This window comes from Erithacus rubecula (assembly GCF_903797595.1).
Source record: "Erithacus rubecula genome assembly, chromosome: 10".
NCBI classification, from domain to species: Eukaryota; Metazoa; Chordata; class Aves; order Passeriformes; family Muscicapidae; genus Erithacus; species Erithacus rubecula.
Genome location: NC_136662.1, coordinates 25,906,498 through 25,924,106, shown reverse-complemented (window position 1 = coordinate 25,924,106; position 17,609 = coordinate 25,906,498). Strand labels below are relative to the sequence as shown.

Genomic DNA, 17,609 nt, shown 5'->3' with positions numbered 1-17,609 from the left:
CGCAGAGCGGCGCCGGGACAGGCACGGGGAATCGCGCCGGGAATCGCGCCGGGAGCCGCGGCCATGCCGGGACTGCTGCTGGGCGACGAGGCGCCCAACTTCGAGGCGGACACCACGCACGGCCGCATCCGCTTCCATGACTTCCTGGGAGACTCGTGAGCGCTGGGGGGTGCACCGGGAGCGGGGGTGGGGATGTGCGCGCCGCCGGGGATCGCGGGGAGCAGGGATGCAGCGGGCCGCTCGCCGCGCTCCTTGCGCATGGCTGAGATTGCAAACCCCAAAATGTGGGGTTTTATTGTGGAAGCGCGGAGCTCGGGGGGCAGAGTCACCCATGCCCATCGCCCCCTCCCCGAGGAGAGGTGCGCGGCAAAGCCAGGCTTGGCAAAGCCGCGCTTAGCGCAGGCCGGTCCTGGGAGCGGCTCTGGTGTCAGTACATCCCGGGAATTCGGAGGGTGCGGACACAAAGGGCTCTGTCCTGCTGGGCACCATTCCCGCAAGGGCAGCCGCTCATTCCCGGCGTGCTCGGGACTCGCTCCCGGCTTGGCAGGCTGGAATCAGCCCCTTCTGTCGCCTTTGAGAGCAAAAGGGGGGAAAATAGAACCCTCTGAGCTTCAGGCCTTCTGGAACTGGCTGTTCCTCTCACACACCTGGCACCTTTCTTCCTCTTCGGTGGTTTGCTGCTATTCATTCAAAGAATGTAGTTATTGTATGAAAAGCTTCAGCACCAGGTAACTGCTCCATAAATTCCCAGTGACCCGTGTCGGTCACACGGCAACGGCAGAGCTGCAGGAACCTCACCTGATCCCTCCCAAATCCCTCAGACAGCACTTTTGGGAACCTCACCTGATCCCTCCCAAATCCCTCAGACAGGATTTCCCCCACTGCTGTGGTGCTGGGGGCCAGGTGAAGATGGGTACAATAAAGATCTGTACGATTTGAGCTGAGAAGTGGTGCAGCAAAGGAATTTGAAGTGCTGGGAGTGGCTTTGCTTTAGCTCCTGGGAAGTCCTTTTTGCTCCAGCCCATCCTGTTGCCTTTCTCTGGGCCACAGTGTGGCTCTACAGAACTTTCTCACATGGCAAGAACCATGAGCTATTCCAGCATCTCCTGGAGGGAGAGTGGGGAAAGAGGTGCAAGGTGTTTCTCAGAGCTTATCTCCTGGAGTTTTCTCGTGCTAGGGAAGGAAGAGTTGACAGGGCAGGGTTTCCTTAGCAGATAAACAAGCTGTTCCTGCGCTCCACACCGTGCCATCCACAGAGCTTTTTGTCTCACCTTCACCCTCCCCTTGCAGCTGGGGCATCCTGTTCTCCCACCCTCGGGATTTCACCCCTGTGTGCACCACGGAGCTGGGCCGGGCGGCCAAGCTGGCGCCCGAGTTCAGCAAGCGCAACGTCAAGATGATCGCGCTCTCCATCGACAGCGTGCAGGACCACCTTTCCTGGTGCAAGGTAACAGCTCTGGGCACCCTTCAGGGGGCACCTCACAAGCCCACACAGGCTTGGAGGGACAGATGTCACATCCCAAAGCGTGGGGGTGCTGGAGTTCAGAGCAGGAATGGGGAATTCTCCATCTTCGTGCAGGCTGCTCTGTGCTCTTTGATACAAGAGGAAAGCAGTGCTGTCCCAGCACTAGCTGAAAGGGTGATGCCAGAACCTCAGAGGAAGGAAACCTCTGGAAAGTTGTGTAATGGAACAGGAAAGGAAAAGAGGCAGCAGAATTGAGGAGTGAAGTTGCAGTTCATGCTTGGGCAGGGAAGAGTAAACAGTTAAATAAAAATACACAAATAGGAGAACAATAAATCTAAACTGAAGGTGAGGGAGTATTAAAAAAGATGGAAGTAGAATAACTCAGTGAAGGAGCTGAAGATAAACTTCAAAGGCAGCCTGTGTGTGCTGCCAGGGAGAATGGTTCCAGGGCTAGAGGTGGTAGGGGTCTAAAATGAGTATTTCAGACAGAAATGGCCAGAGTGTAAAACTCTTTGGGTGAATTAGCTGCCACTCTGTTAGTTCTCACATATTTTCCAGGGGTGAGAGGTGCATGCACTAAGAGGCATTAAAGGTGAGGAATTTCTACACTCAGACGTTATTTCATGACTGACTGGCTTTAGAAGTTAGCTAATTGCTTTATTGCTTAAATCAACCTTTGTACCTGAGCAGTGCATGGCCAATGTCCCAACAAGCCTCAGAAAAAGCAATGTACAGTAAATGAGATTTCTGTGCTGCTCAAACTGGCTGAAACCAGCAGCCAAATTAGCAAATAACATGTTATTAGACATAAGAGAAAGTTTGCATTGTGCTTTTGTGAGGGAGACTCATCTGCTGGTTGGCTAAGCTAAAGTGTTCAGGTGTTGCTGACTTCTGCAAAAGCTTTGAATTTGCAAGGAGCTTTCCATTGAAGTCAGCTCTGTGAAGGGCAGGCTGTTTCTTGCAGGAAAAGCAGTAAGTTGTGTCAAGGGAGGGAAGTGCTGAGCTCTCTTGGGGTGTGTGGGGTTCAGCAGGCTGGGGTGATCTGAAAAAGAGATGAACAATGAGCTGACTCTGCTGATCCTATGGAATTATTCAGCACAACCTCAGGTGAAGCCAGGAGAAGTTGCAGAACAGCCTCTTGATGGTGGCTGAGGGCAGGCAGGGCAGGGATTCAAGCTGTGGAGAGCTTTCTGTGAGCCTGGCAGAAGCCTTGGAGACAGAGGCTTGGGAGTGTTAGCTCAGCACCTGTCAGAAAGAACCAGGTGAAATTCCTCCAGAGCACAAGATCCAGTTTGTGAGGAGAAATCCACAGAAAGCTGGAGTGTTCCATGCAGCCTGTGCCTAAATATAGAACCCTAGGAGTGAGCAGAACTTTGGGCAGGACCCTCTGTGCAGCATTCTCAAACACACCTCTGCTTTCTCTGCATGAAGCTGCTTTTACCTGGAGCACAGCCTGCAAGGAAGCAGGTGGGCAAGAGGGGTGGCTGAAATCCTGCATGAAACAGTAAAGAAACTTCTGCTTGCTCTGCTGCCAAATTTCAGCTGTGCTTTCCAGCCAGAGATGTCACAGCTATTCTTAGCCATCCCTAACCAAAAAACAGAGGCTTGCTCCAGGTCTGGGAGCTGTAGCTCAGCCAGGGATTGATCCCACCTTCCAACCTCCTCAGTCAGGAGCTTTTCCAAGGGCTGGATGAATGCCTGAGGTCCTCCAGCAGGCCTGGCTGGCACAGGCTGTGCATGTCAGAAGTTTCAGTGATACTCTGAAATACTGGCCACTGATACCTGCACCTTGGTGAGTTGGTGGTGAACAAATCACTCCAGTGATGTCTGGTTTCAGCCTGGAGTCTGGAAAGAAAATTAGTGGCAAGGTGAAGGGAATCATGGGTTCTGTATTGCAACACAGAGTGTGGTTTGGGAGGCTGTTTTCTAGAGCTCCCCAGGCCATGAAATTACGTGCATTTTGGAATGAGGCACAGTCCATAGGGTTCAGATACTGCTTCTCAGAAACTCTTCTCATCCTCCAGCCCCTGCTCTAAAGAGAGAGGGGTGTGTGGGTCTCATTTGCTGCAGCTTCTTGTGACTCTGTGGAGCATTTAACATTTCTCCACAGCTGAACTGTCCAGCTCTGCTTTCCTTCCCTGCTTTGACAAGGCAGCAGAACCAATTCCTTGCCTCCTTCCAAGGCAGGCCTGACCACAACCCAGCTGAGATCAATGGCCCCTTTTTGCAGAGCCATGGTGACACAGAAAACAAGCAAACAGAAAAGCTGGAAAGGAAACTCTTGGCCACGTGTGCACCACTTGACCTGCTTGCAGCATCCTGAGCAGCTGGGGGAGGGTTCCAGCCCCTTCTGTCAGCACCAGCAGCTATGGGGGGGCTGAGGAAGGGTGCAGGGCCTGCCTGCTCCTGCTGCTGCTGGTGAGCTCTGAGCAGTGCCAAGGGGCAGCATTTCCAGCCCTGGGTGCCCTCCCTGCTCCCCCATATTCAAAGCCTGGAGAAGGCAGGGAGATTTGTACATGGAGGTTATCAGCTGAGCTGATATTGCAGCACAGCAGTGCCAGGGAGGCTGTCAGTCAGTTTTGTCTCCTTGTAGCATTAAAAGGGGGGAAGGAACAGGCTGCCCTGTTGTGGAGCAAGAACCTTGAATTCTACTTGTTTTGATGCTGGCAGCTGCTCTGCCTGTACTGCTGGGGCTCTGTGAGGGTGGCATTGCAGACTCCAGGGATAACTTAAATGCTCTGGTCAAGTCCAGATCAGGTTTGGAGATGCTCAAAGTACTTTTTTTGTGTGTGTGTGTGTGTATTTGTGGATCAGATCCAGTTTGAACTAGTACAGGGAGGAACCTCATAAACCATGGTCACAAGGAAAAGTCTGCAGGGCTGTGGAGGTGAATGGTTTTCTCTTCTGTCCCAGGCATGGTTCAGAAAGGAGTGAGCAGTGTCCCAGCACTTGCACTCAGGCTTCCACTCTAGTTTTTTGAGAGCCTTTAGTTAAGTAAGCTGTGAGTGACTCACTGAATGGAACTGGTCCCTTGCATAAGACCTGAGGAGTGTCAGTCCCTCCTTTGTCAGCTGTAGTGTTGCTGGTTTGCTGTGCCACTAGAGAAACAATTCCTTGGGAGCACAGTCCAGTTCAAGTGGCACCCACACATCTGTCAGCAGTGCTAGGAGAGAGCTGGTAGAAGGACACAGTTCTCAGTGAGAGGTGGTTAAACTCTGTGTCACTAACACGGGCAGGAATTCCTTATTGCTCCATACTGCCTGGGCAGAGCAGCTGCTCCACGGGGTGAAAGAACTGACCCTCAAGAACAAAGCACAGCCCAGCCTGGCACAAAGGTTTCTGATTTGTCACCTGGTTTCTGGAAACTTCTTGAAAGGTCAGGAGCCCCTGGCTGTGCTGAGACCTCAGATCAAGCAAGTCGGGAGCTCCTGCAGCTCCTGTTTCTGCCTTGCCTCTGTGGTGGTGCCACAGGAACATCCCATGGCTTTGTCTCTGCAGGACATCAATGCCTACAATGGGGACCAGCCTGCAGAGAAGCTGCCCTTCCCCATCATTGCTGACAAGAACAGGGAGCTGGCTGTCAAGCTGGGCATGCTGGACCCTGACGAGCTGGACAAGGAGGGGATGCCCCTGACTGCTCGTGTGGTGAGTGCCTGGCCCCACAGCAGAACAGAGCCATGGCCTGCCACCCTGCCCTCTGGCTGTGGGGCACCTTACCTGGATGGGCTTGGCCATCCTCAGGAGCTGGGACAATTTTCTTGGGCTGGAACCACGGGTTGTGTCACGGCGACCACCTGATCCCAAACTAATTTTTGTCAGTGCTTGATCTGCTGGACTTTCCCCTCATGTGCTTGCACTAGAAGGGCACAGGTAGCAAAACAAGCTGGTGTTAGACACAGGAGCTCCCAGAGCAAAAACTCAATCCCTGGGCATCAGATGTTCTCTAGATCCCCTCCATGGCATCTCCTCTGTCCCAACACCTGTGATCAAGCAGCTCCCAGGAGAGGGAGAAGCAGCAGGACTGAGCAGATCCAGCAGAGGAGCCAGCAAATGTGCCCAGCCCCTGACATTGTCTCCCTGTGCTCAGGTGTTCGTTTTTGGCCCAGATAAGAAGCTGAAGCTCTCCATCCTGTACCCAGCCACCACTGGGAGGAACTTTGATGAGATCCTAAGAGTGGTGGACTCCCTGCAGCTCACAGCATACAAGAAGGTTGCTACCCCTGTGGACTGGAAGGTGAGGAGCAGGGCAAAGCTCACAGCCAGGCATTGAAATGGCAGCCAGTCTCCCTTGCAGGGGGCCCACAGGGTGGGGAGGCAGCCTTGCCTCTGAAGGCATAAGCTCCCAGTGGGGTGGGCCAGCTCACCCACCTGCCAGAAAAGCAGGGCTTGGGATCAAGGGGGAATGCAGGGGTGCCTGAACAATAGGAAGAGATGAGCAGGCTCTGTCCAGCATGGCAGCCAGGCTCACATTTCCCCTCCTTACCCCCTGCTCCCATGGGAGTGCCATGGCTCCTCATGGCACCCTGCCAGCTCCTCACTGTCCCCTTTTGTCCCCATCAGCCCGGTGACAGCGTCATGGTCGTGCCCACCTTACCTGAGGAGGAAGCCAAGAAGCTCTTCCCCAAAGGAGTCTTCACCAAGGAGCTGCCCTCGGGCAAGAAGTACCTGCGCTACACCCCGCAGCCAGAGTGAGGCGGCTGTCTGTCTGTCTGTCCGTCCTGCTGGAGCCTTCCCGAGCCCAGCCCCTCTGGCACTGCACAATCCACAGCCTGGCAGCACTAAACCAGCCCTCCTGCTAAACCTCTCCCTGAACCCTGGTGTTTTCCTGCCTCCAAGGCAAGGTGAGCAGAGCAGGGGGGACTCCAGGGCTCCTGTGGGGGTGTCTGTCCCTCTGCTCCCAGCCGTGCTTGTCCCAGAGGCGTGGTGAGAAGGGGTGTCCTGCTGGGACAGGGAGCTGCTGTGTGCCTTTCAGAGCAGCCATCTAACTTTTGGTCCCACGAGTAGGGGAGGAGCTGCAGAGCCAAATCTCTCACTTGTTAACTGCTTTCTCATCTCTTGCTGGAAGGTGATTGTTTCCAGGTTTTGTGGAAGAGGGAATCAAGCAAATAAACTGACCTTCAGTACTACCTGCAGTGTCCCTTGTGTGTCTCTGCTGGTCCCCACAGCATTTACTGGGATTTGTGCCCAGGCTCTGGAGGGGGGTGGCAGCAGCACAGACTGCCCTTGTTCTTGCTCTGCAAGGAGGGCCTTTTGGAAAGACAGCTTGTCCCAGGACACATGGTCTCAGACAAGGCAGTTGTGCTTCCCCTGCTGGGAAGGAAGAATGTGCCTCAGCCTGGCCTGCCCTTGGCTGCTGGGCATGGGGTCCTTCCCTGCTCCTAGGGCATGAGCAGGCAGGACAGGAGCTCTGCAAACTCCTGCCTGCTCTCCCACACCCCCACCTCAGGGATTTGTCAAGAGATGAGCAATGTTTTAATATAACAGCAGGAAAGAAAGCTGCTCATTGAATTGCTCATAGGTTGGCTGCCTTCATGCCTCAATGCCCAGCACAGCCAGCAAGGCCCAAAAGGAGCAGCTGTTAAAGAAATCAGCTGTCTTGGAGCACAAATGTACCCTCCCAGCAAGGGGGGACTGACAGGTTTGTTGTTCAAGGTGAGCAGTGAAATCCCCCTCCAGGCTAAACCTCAGGCAGCACCCACAACCCTCTTTCATTACCCCTCCCCCACAAAAAAAAAGGATTTATTAATTTTTAATTGCCTTCAGGAACTATGCAGTGAATATTGGTGTGTTTCCCCAAATGGCTTTTAAATGAACCCTCGTTATGGAACTCCATATTATTCCCATTAATTATTTTGACTGGAAGATAGGAACAGTTGGTCTCTGGGCTGACTTTTGTTCTGACTCTTCTCTGCAAGAAAGGGGAGGGGGAAACTACAATTTCAAAAAGGAAACATGGTTTCTTCTGTAGCTTTTCAGCTTTATCAGGCTGGGCAGCTTTCCTAGTTCCCATGGCTGGGCTGCACGAACTCCTGGGTTTCTCACTGTTCCCTTGCTTTGATCTGGTTTCCTAAGGGAAAAAGGAATGTCTCCAAGCTTTGTCCAATTTTCTGGAAGCTCAAGGGCACAGCCCACAGCAACCTTTGTGCAAACAGCCTGCTCAGAGCATGCCCTGGGGAAGGGCACTGCAGGGACAGCACAACCTCTCTGGGACACCAGAGAAGCCACCTGCAAGGCAGGACAAAGTGGAGCAAATCCTGTCACCAGATCCAAGGGCTTAAAGCCAGCAGGGACAGCCACTGGTGCCACTGCTGAGGCAGGCAGGGGCTGACTGAAATGCCATTAATTCAATTTGCTGGCTCCACGGTGCTGCTGTGGCCTCAAGAGGTACAGTCAGAGAGACTCAAGCAAACACAAACTTTGACTCCAGTACAGCTCGAGTAGTTTTCTTTTAATCCCAGAGAAGTGAAATGCAACACTTTTCGAGTTGGTAATAACATCCAGAGACAGAAGTCCAAGCCCCCTACTCGGTAAAGTCATTTGTGTTTAAGGCACTCTGCAAAACCAGCTTTCCTCTCGTTCTGATTTTCCCCACGCGGCAGCAGAATACCTGGTTTGGTCTGTTCTCAGCAGTGACATTCATCCATCCCGGCTCCTCCCGCCCTCTGGAAACAGCAAATCCAGCGGGAGCAGCGCCAGGAGGAGGGGTCAGTAAACAGGGATGGGCACAGGAGGGAGCACCAAGCTCCTGCAGGGAGGGGGGTGAGCACAGGGTGCCCTCCCCGCAGGCACCGCTGTGGTTCCCCTGCTTTTTTTCTCCCTCTCGAAAAGGGGGATGGGAGCGTGGGGCATCCCTCCCCAGAGGTGCTCCCAGCAGCACCCCAAAATGCAGGGGAGGGCTGGGTGTGTGGGGGAGACCCAGCTGCCCCCACTGTGCAGCAGAAAAGACCCCCTCCCCACCCCCCCACCCCCCTACTTCCAGTTGTCAATAAATACCAATAAATAAATAAATAGATAAATAAATAAGTGACCCGAGGATGGGAAGGAAGGGAAGGGGCACCCCGAGGTTCAGGGCTCGGGGAGCATGAGGGTGGGCATTTCCATGAGCTGCCCCTCCCTGAGATAATGGGGTGCTGGTGGGGAAGGGAGTGCAGGGAAAGCATCCCATGGGGGTCTGAGTGCTCATCCAGCCACAGGGAACGAGCCAAACTCAGACTCACACATGGGAGCTCTCCCCCACCACCTTCCCTCCTTCCTTTGAGCAGCACCAGCCCCAGAATCCACTTCCACACAGGTGTGAACACCTTTTGCCAACGTGCAAAATGCCTGCACGTTTCTGGAAACGCTGCTTGCACGTGTTTCCTTGCAAACTTTTTTTTGTCCCCCCCTTCTTTTTTAATGGGGAAATGCCCACAAAGACCACCCACGCACCAAACCAAGTCAAGTGCATCAAATCCAGCCTCAGAGGGGCAGGAATGGAAGCCTGGCAGAAGCCTGGAGAGGTGAAAACACAGGCATGGCCCCAGGGCTCAGCCAACACCTGCCTGCAGGCTGGGGCAGCCCTGGGGGGTCAGGCACACGGCTACAGCCAGGCACAGAGCCTGACCCTGGCACCAGGATGTGGCAGACATTCATGGACAGAAATTCAGCTACTGCTGTCTCAGTGTCGTGGCTCAGACTGGCCAGCAAATCCCAAAAGGTGGCAATGAATCCAACAGTATCCCTGCAGCAGGGCCCCCACTCTCCCAGACAGCTCCCTGGGCTGACAGCAGCATGCAGCCATTTCCCATGGGTTTTGGGGAGCTGGCTCACACAGCCTGTGGACACAGCACCTTCTCCCAGCAGGAAGCCCCCCCTGGAGCTACCTGTTTGTTGGGGAACCCCTTCCTCTGGCCTTTTGGCTCTGATGCTGCCAGAGATGTTTCTGTCCCCCTGGGTCAAAAGTATACACCTGTCTTACTTCAAACCAAAAGGTACTTACCCCTCCTCCCCCAGTCCTTAAGGAAAATTGTATTTCAAGTTTCTAACCCCTCTCCACACACACTTTTTGAGAAACAAAACATCAGCGATGGCAGAAGCTGCCATCAGTCCCACACCAGGACAAAACCACAGTCTCACAAGAGCAGGACACCTTCCCACACTAGCAAGCTCCCTGTGGGAGAAAACACAGCAAACCAAAGCTCAAAGCCCTCTCTCCCTCCCAACCTGCCCCACAGCAAGGCTGCAGCCCCTCTAAACCCCAACATAGGCACGGAAAGCAGCAGGTTCCCAGGCCGGCGGGAGGCCGGGCGGGAGGAGCAGGAGCGGCAAAAGGAAACGCTCCCAGACAAAAAATAAATAAAGAACTGGATCAGCAGCAAACACTACTGAGGGCAATAAATAGCACGGGGATTTCACAGGGATTTTTGGTCTAAGATGCCTCAGGAGCCCCTGTGCACAGAAGTGTCACCCAGCGCTCCTCCCCGGGCTGTCCTGCCACGGGATAGCACGTGGGACCTTCCAGCAGGAATGGCCCAGGAATGACCTGCATCCCCAGGGCAGCACAATCCCCCTGCAGCATGAAGAAGGCAGGGCTGCAAGCTGGAGGAGCTGCAGGGCTCGTGCCAGGGAGGACAGAGCAGAGAAAGCAGCAGAAGCTGTAACCACCTGCCCAGCAGTGATGGAGCACCCAGAGCAGCAGCAGCAGCACAGACATGGTTTATGGTTCTGCTGCAATTCCAGGGTGAGATCCTGGGACCTGCCAGCTGCACCCCACAGCACCCTGCTGCCCCATGGACCAGCTGATGCCAGCCATCCAGGCAGCAAGGAATGAGGAGAAAGGCAAATAAATCCCCCTGTGACCCCTCCCAAGCACAGCAGGCAGCACATTCACATTCCTTCCAGGCAAACTCAGGCCTGCCCTGAACAGCCTCCACTCACATCCCTGCCTTCCACAGAGCTTGGGGAGTTACCACAAGGCGTGCCATCTCCTCTGCTGGTGGCCCAGCCAGTAGCCACCCTGCTCTGTGGGTGGCTGGGCAAGAGGTCTCCAGGTGAGCCAGCATTTGCGTGGAAAACAAGCAAGCACCCAACTTCTAGCAAGGGAGTGGGGTCTGCAGCAAAGCAAAGTGACTCCAGAGGTACCTCTGAGCTGGTCTGGGTACCACACACACACTGAGCACCTGGGCTGGGGCAATGGCACCACTCCCCATTCCTTACTTGGCTGAGAATCCATTCTGCTTCCATAAGAGAAGGGCCAGCAGGACTTGGGAGGGGAGGCTGAGCAAAGACTCAGTGCACCTTAAAACAAAAGGACATCTAACCTGCCCTTAGACCTCACTCCAAGACGGAAAAGAGCATCTCCTACACTCACAACTACTCCAAACACACCCAGATGCATGCAAAACGTGTTCCACTCCCCCTGGGAGCAACCAGCACCGGGCTATGCTCGCCCCCCAGCACTGCCCATTCCCACCCCACTGCCAGCCCACTGCCTGGTCCTATCCCAGGGCTGGGTTATCCATTTGAAATGCATAGGTATGGACACAGCAGGAACACGGGGCACTGCAGCAGGCACAGCCTCTGCTTCTCCCTCCAGCTGGGTGGGAAGCAGCATCTGCCACAGGCACGGTCCAACCACACTCCTGCTCCTCGCGCTGCCCCGCGAGGAAAGGCGAGTCCTTTACATCAGACAGCCTCTGTGCCAGCTGCAAACACTCCATTCCTCTTCCTAGGAAATCCTCCAGCTCAGCAAACTCTCTTCTGTGCCCTCGTGCCAGCCAGGCTCTATTTCTGCCCGAGGAGGAGCCACGTTTCCAACCACAACAACAAAGGCAGGAGAAGCCGAGAGCGCTGCTTTGGCTCGGGCGCCCTGTCCGCCTGCAGCGGGGCTGGGGGCACCCTGTGCTCACCTGCACGCCCTACTTGGGAGGTATCACCACGATGGGCTGCCCTCTCTTGGGCCTCCACATGAGGACCTGGGCGTCGTTGGCGTTGGGCTTCACCAGCGCGTTGGGCGGGATGGGCTCCATCCTGCTGAGGATGCGCGGCTGCTCCTGCTGAGTCCTGCCCACCAGCCGCGCCCGCTGCCCCAGCAGCTGCATGGGGTCCACCTCAATGTCCACTCGCATCCTCCACTTGATAGTCTGCAAGATGATCTTCTCCTTGGTGGTGGTGTTCATGGCCACCAGCCACGTGGTGAAGCTCTGGTCCCTTTTAATCCTGGTCAGCAGCGGCACGTTGCTGTTGCTCACAGGGACGGCCCACGTCACGCTGGGGTAGAAATTGTCATTCATGCTCACTGAGAATCTGGAGATCTTGTTGGTGGGCCCCACCAGGGTCACGGTTTCTGTGGTGTTCCCATACCAGGGGTAGCTCACCCCATCCGAGTCGCTGATGGCTTTTACTCGTCCTTCCCGCAGGTCGGGCAGCTCCCAGCTTGACCTAGTGAAGAGGAAGAGAAAGATGAGCAGGGAAATGGCAGCAACAGTGCCTGATGAGGGACGGGGAAACAGCACAGGGACCCTCTGCCTGCCTGCAGCAAACTCTCACGGACAACCTGAAGAACAAATTCAGCTTTGGTTCCTTTACTGAGACTCGCACATTCAGCTCAAGCCCTTGCCCTGCCAACACAATGCCATTTTAATTAATCTGCAATTAAACCAACTGGACCAAAACCCACTGTTGAGTCTCTGTGGGGTCACTCTCTCCTGAATCAGCTCCTGTGCTGGAGAACAGCCTTCCCTGTGAGCAGGGCACTGGCCCAGCCCATCAGCAGCTCCCTCCTGCAAGAGGTCTGAGATTTTTACACCTTAAATACAAAGACGTGCAACAATTAAATCCCACAATGAAATCCCAGCAATATGGCTGGGGAGGGCTGGGGGGGAATTCAGCCCAAATCATTGCTGCTGGCCATGCTACCAGCACCATGTAGCCACAGTGAGCGTGGCAACAACAAGGGAGCAGCTTTTCAGAGGAGCTGGGGCCACACTTCTGCCATCCCTCCAAAGGATGACCTCAACTCACTCCAACATGCCCAACTGCCCCACTTACACCATTCTGTCATGATGTAGGCAGGCAACACAATGACCTGCTGCTCCCCCAGCACCCACAGACCTGTGGAACCTACAGCAGGAGCCACCAGACCAGCAAGCTGCAGAACAGACCCCTCTGGACAGCTCCACTCTTGCATCACCCCTTTCCAAAGGTAGAAGCCACAGATACAGAGACAACAGCTTTGCCCCTCAGCATCCCCACAAGTCACCCGCACACTCAGCCTTGGGAAAGGATGTTTTATGGCTGGCACTTCTGCCCAGCATTGCAACCTTTCCCTCTTCTAACACAAGCCAAGGGGGCAACTCCCCCAGCACTGCCCATGCTCGTGTCCCAGTCCCAAAGCAGCGATTCTTGGTGGGAGGCAGCGGCCACAAAGCCCTCGGAAGGGCGAGGTCCAGCCCAGAGGGATTGTGCAGGAGCTGCTGTGGAGTGTGAGGAGCAGGAATTGCAGGGTCGGGGGGCAGGGCTGGGGTGAAGGTGTTGCTCGTGCACGGCTGTGCCTGCAGAGGTGGGGCAGAGGAGCAGCACAGGGTGCTGGGGTGCAGCACCGAGTGCCAGAGATGCAGCATCCAATGCTGGGGATGCAGGACAGGGTGTCAGGGGTGCAGCATCCAATGCCGGGGATGCAGGACAGGGTGTCAGAGATGCAGCATCCAATGCCGCGGGTGCAGCTCCCAAAGCCGGGGATGCAGCACATGGTTCCGAGGGTGCAGCTCCCAATGCCGAGGATGCAGTATCCAACGACAGGGGTGACATACACGGTACCGGGGGTGCAGCACACGGTACCGGAGATGCAGCACATGGTACCGGGGATGCAGCACGCGGTGCCTGCGGGGGCAGCAGGGCAGGTGTCCGCCCGGGGGTCCCATGCCGTACACAGCCCGTCCCCCCGTGCCCTCACGGCCGCCCCCCGGCCCGCCCGCGGTGCTCACACGCCGAGGTCGCTGTAGGTGTTGTAGAACTCCATGTGGTTGCAGGCCTGGATCCAGCCCACCACCCAGGTGTGGCGCCGGGCGATGGGCGGCATGAGGACGCGGGCGGAGGCGCGGAAGTAGGGCGTGCGGTACCGCAGCACCACCGGCGAGCTCTCCTCGATGGCCGTGGCCGCCGGCTCGATGGTGGCCGACACGTCCGACACCACGATCTGCTCGCGGCGCACCCGCGCCTTGCAGGCCACGCTCTGCAGGCACCCCATGGCCGCGGCCGAGCCGCCGTCACCGCGGGCCCGGGGGGGCGGCCGGTCCCGCCGCCGCCCGCCCGCCGCGCATCGCCGCCCGCCGCACGGCGCCCGCACCGGCGCCGGCAGGGCGAAGGTGCCGCCGCGTCCCTTCCGGCCCTCGCCGGCCGCCGTACGCCGGCCGGGGCGGGCACGTGCGAGCCGGCGGGCGGGGCGCGCCGCGTGCGTCACGGGAGGAAGCGGAACAGGAAGCGGAAGCGGCGCCGGCGCCGCGCGGTACCGGAGGCAGCGCGGGTACGCCGCGCCCGCCGCGTCCTTGGGGGCGCGCCGGGGACACGCCGACAGCGCGGGGCGGGGATAACGGGCAGGGCGCGGGGAGGGGGAGAGGGGAGCCGCACCGGGCAGCGTGACATGCTGGGTCCCGAGCGGGCCCGGCAGCGGGTGACCGGCGCCCGCCTCCCGCCGCCATGCCGAGCCCCCGGAGCAGCCGCGAGCGACGCGCCGGCGGCAGCAGCAGCGGCGGCCGCCTGGAGTTCCTGTCGCTGAGCCAGCGCGGGCCCGCCGCCCCCGACAGCCCCTCCCGCCGCCGGGAGCCCGCCGCCGCCGCCGCCCCGCTGCCCGAGGAGGACTGCATGAAGCTGAACCCGTCCTTCGTGGGCATCGCCCTCAGCTCCCTGCTCGCCATCGACCTCTGGGCCTCCAAGCGCCTGGGGGTGTGCGCTGGAGAGGGCTCGGCCTGGGGCAGCGCCCGGCCCCTCATGAAGGTGATCGAGGTGTCGGGCCACGGCATCCCCTGGCTGCTCGGCACCTTCTACGGGCTCTGCCACACTGACAGCTCGGCGGCCAGGGAGGTGCTGCTCAACCTGCTCTTCGGTGAGGCGGGGGGCTCTGCGGGGGAGGGGGGGCCCGAGGGGTGCGGCAGAGCTGCGGGAGCCTGAGCCCCGAGAGCACGGCTGCTTGGAGCAGCCTGGGACGGCTGGCAGCAGTGGGAGTGACCTTGCAGCTTGAAGGCGTGGTGGCACCGGCACGACTCCTGTTTCACAGGTGCAGCCACGCGCTGGGGAACTCCCGACAGCTGAACTGTTACAAAACGCTCTGGGGGCTGAAACTCTCCCAGCTCCTCAAGCTTGTCACAGCAGCGCATTCCAGGTGCAGCTGCCTAGTGTTGAGACACAGCACTTTCCCTGAAAAGCTGCTCTGGCACACAGATGTTCACCTTTGGCTCCCTGCAGGCAATGCCTTCGTGGATTGTTCTGTTCCAGCCAGTGAGGAAACTGTTTAAAGCACGAATTTTCATCACACACACACAGAGTAGCCTAGGTATATTTAAGGGGATTCATTTTCGCTTATTTAGAAGGTGTAACAGCTCCAGAGCACCAGACCTTCTCAGATTCTTTGTTATTACCCTTGTATTAAGTTGCAAATCATTAGGATCTTACACTTAGAATTTGATTTGAAATTTGCTCGGTGAGAAACAAGGGTTTGTGCATCTTTCTCACCCAGCAGTACATGGTTAAATTAGAGCCCCACAGCAGAGCTGTGGGAAGGGTCCTGGATGCCTCCAGCCTAACCTCTGCTCCAGGGAGATCTGTCCCAGCACCAGAGCCTTGTGCTTTGAGCAAGAGCCACCCACCTCTCTGGGGATCTGTCCCTGGCTTGCAGCACCCATGTGGGGAAGGAGGATTCCCTCATGTCCAACTTGAATCTCCCAGATCCTGTGTTAAAAGAGAAAAGGTCATTGATCTAGTTTTACACGTGGGGAAAAAAACAAGAAAGTTTATTCGTAAATGATTAACCAAAGGAAATGAACTGAAGTGACCAAAAGATTTGGTGTCCAGAAGCAAGTGTTAGGACAAACAGAAGTTGGTCCCTTACACAAGAAACAGCCCTGGCTGTGGGTGCTGTGCTGAGTTAACATGAATGGAGAAAGCACCCTCTGCCCTGCATGAGAAGCTGCTCTTGCCAAATACTGTCTGAGCACTTTATCACAGGTATCACTTTGCCTGTTCTGTCAAAACAGCTTTTAGCTATCAGGGGGCAAGCCACCATAAATTATCTTTTACTTATCTCTTGAGAACCAAAGCAGACTTAACATTTCCCCTAGCAGCAGGGGAAAAGCCAGACCCCAGGAGTCCTGGCACCACACCAACTCTGAGCATTTCCCACTGGCCTGTGCTGGAGTGGAGTGGGTTGATCATTCACCCAGTCACTTTGACCCCGGTCACCAGGGCAAACAGAGCAATGCAGAGTCAGGAAGAAAGCTGTGGGGACTTATTGAGCCCTGAGTCATGCCGAGATCAGATTTTGCACAGAGTGAAAATGGGCAGAGCCCTGTGGGCTGTGGCAGGCCAAGGGTCTGGTGGTGCAGGAGGGGTGTGTGCAGAGGAGCAGAGGTTGAGGATTTGCTCATTCTGCTGCATAAGGCCAAGAGCAGCAGCATGCTGTGCTCTCCCAGCCATGGGGGAAACATCCCCTTCAGGCAGCTTTGACAGCTGAGGGCTCCCTTAGCTGAAGGTTGTGCTTTCAGTAACCCTGCTCCTGTCTCTCAGCACTGCTGGCTCCCCTAGCTGAAGGTTGTGCTTTCAGTAACCCTGTTCCTGTCTCTCAGCACTGCTGGCTCCCCTAGCTGAAGGTTGTGCTTTCAGTAACCCTGCTCCTGTCTCTCAGCGCTGCTGCTGGACCTGGTGATGGTGGCGGTGGTGAAGGGGCTCGTCAGGCGGCCGCGGCCCACGCACAACAAGATGGACATGTTCGTCACCATCTCGGTGGACAAGTACTCCTTCCCCTCGGGCCACGCCACCCGTGCCGCTCTGGTGTGCCGCTTCGTGCTGCGCCACCTGGTCCTGGCCGTGCCGCTGCGCGTGCTCGTGGTGCTCTGGGCTCTCATCGTCAGCATCTCCCGGGTCATGCTGGGCAGGCACAACATGACGGACGTGCTCTTCGGGCTGCTGCTGGGCTACGCGCTCTACGGCGTGGTGGAGCACTGCTGGCTGTCCCCCGCCACCGCGCCCGCCCTCTTCGCGCTCTGGAGCCGCTGACTGCGGCACGGACTCGCACAGGGAGGGATCCTGGCACTCCAGCTGCCATCCTCAACCCATCAGTCTGGCCAAGACTTCTCCACGAGCGGTGCTGCGGGCTCCTGCACTCGTGTCTGGTGCTGTGCTGCCAGGCAGGGTCTGCGCTGACTCTGACTGTTCTCTGGTGACCAAAAGCAGTGTCTGCAGAGCCTGGGGAGGGCTCAGCACACCCATCTGGCAGCTCACTGCTGATACTGTGAATCTGCATGCTCTCACTGGGCACTGCAATAGCCCATGCTGTATGTGGTAGCTGTGACTTTGCAAAGGTTTCTCAACAATCACCCTTGTATATGTATCCTATAAATACACTGATCATGCTGCTGTCATAAACATACCCTGCACAGCCTGCTCTACAGCACCTGCCTGGAGGGGACCCCTGGGGGTCTCTCCTCAGGGTGATTATACAGAATTTTGCCTGCCTAAGCAATCTCTTCCCTATTGCGCCCAATTTACATGCAACACTAAGGCTAGATGTCGAGCACATGGCTCCCAGAGGCATGGGGAAAGGATAGTGGCACTGAAGACTTGGTCATCCAGTGGGCAACAAGGGAAACAGCCAGATCCTGAAGCTCTTGTCCAGAGTTTCCCAGTTCCTTTTTCAGTTTCTCAGGGGTACAACACATTCACAGCAATTCCTGATCAACAGCATATTCCAGGCTGCAGAGACAGTCCGCCAGATCCAGTCCAGAAATACACCCAGCCCCAGGTCAGAGCCCAGAAATACGCCCAGTCCCAAGTTGGAACTGTGCTTGCACCTCCTGCAGCAAGGGGCCCTGGCTCTGCCAACCACCACCACAGCTCTCTGTACCCCAGGCAGGCTGGCTCTCCTCCCCTGGCACCCTGGCAGAGGGCTGCTGGT

The 17,609-nt window shown here is 56.7% G+C and overlaps 4 protein-coding genes across 4 annotated transcripts in view; 3 read left to right on the top strand and 1 right to left on the bottom strand.

Moving 5' to 3' along the window:
- Positions 1-17,609, top strand: part of LOC306805645 (5'-AMP-activated protein kinase subunit beta-2) — a gene marked incomplete at its 3' end in the record, with an annotated part of 112,051 nt that overhangs the window by 75,158 nt on the left and 19,284 nt on the right. The gene's annotated exons all lie outside the window — the stretch shown is intronic.
- On the top strand, positions 3-6,591 carry PRDX6 (peroxiredoxin 6). The gene is made up of 5 exons (XM_079313648.1): positions 3-155; positions 1,291-1,447; positions 4,964-5,110; positions 5,553-5,699; positions 6,026-6,591. Exons 1-5 carry the CDS (start codon positions 64-66, stop codon positions 6,155-6,157), a joined length of 675 nt encoding a protein of 224 aa, XP_079169774.1. The 5' UTR covers positions 3-63; the 3' UTR covers positions 6,158-6,591.
- Positions 7,893-13,832, bottom strand: FAM78B (family with sequence similarity 78 member B). Its single transcript, XM_079313646.1, has 2 exons — positions 13,429-13,832; positions 7,893-11,884 (listed from the first exon to the last, which is right to left on the bottom strand). Exons 1-2 carry the CDS (start codon positions 13,689-13,691, stop codon positions 11,362-11,364), a joined length of 786 nt encoding a protein of 261 aa, XP_079169772.1. The 5' UTR covers positions 13,692-13,832; the 3' UTR covers positions 7,893-11,361.
- Positions 14,120-17,084, top strand: PLPP6 (phospholipid phosphatase 6). Its single transcript, XM_079313647.1, has 2 exons — positions 14,120-14,546; positions 16,341-17,084. The coding sequence occupies exons 1-2, from the start codon at positions 14,141-14,143 to the stop codon at positions 16,709-16,711; spliced, it is 777 nt and encodes a 258-aa protein (XP_079169773.1). The 5' UTR covers positions 14,120-14,140; the 3' UTR covers positions 16,712-17,084.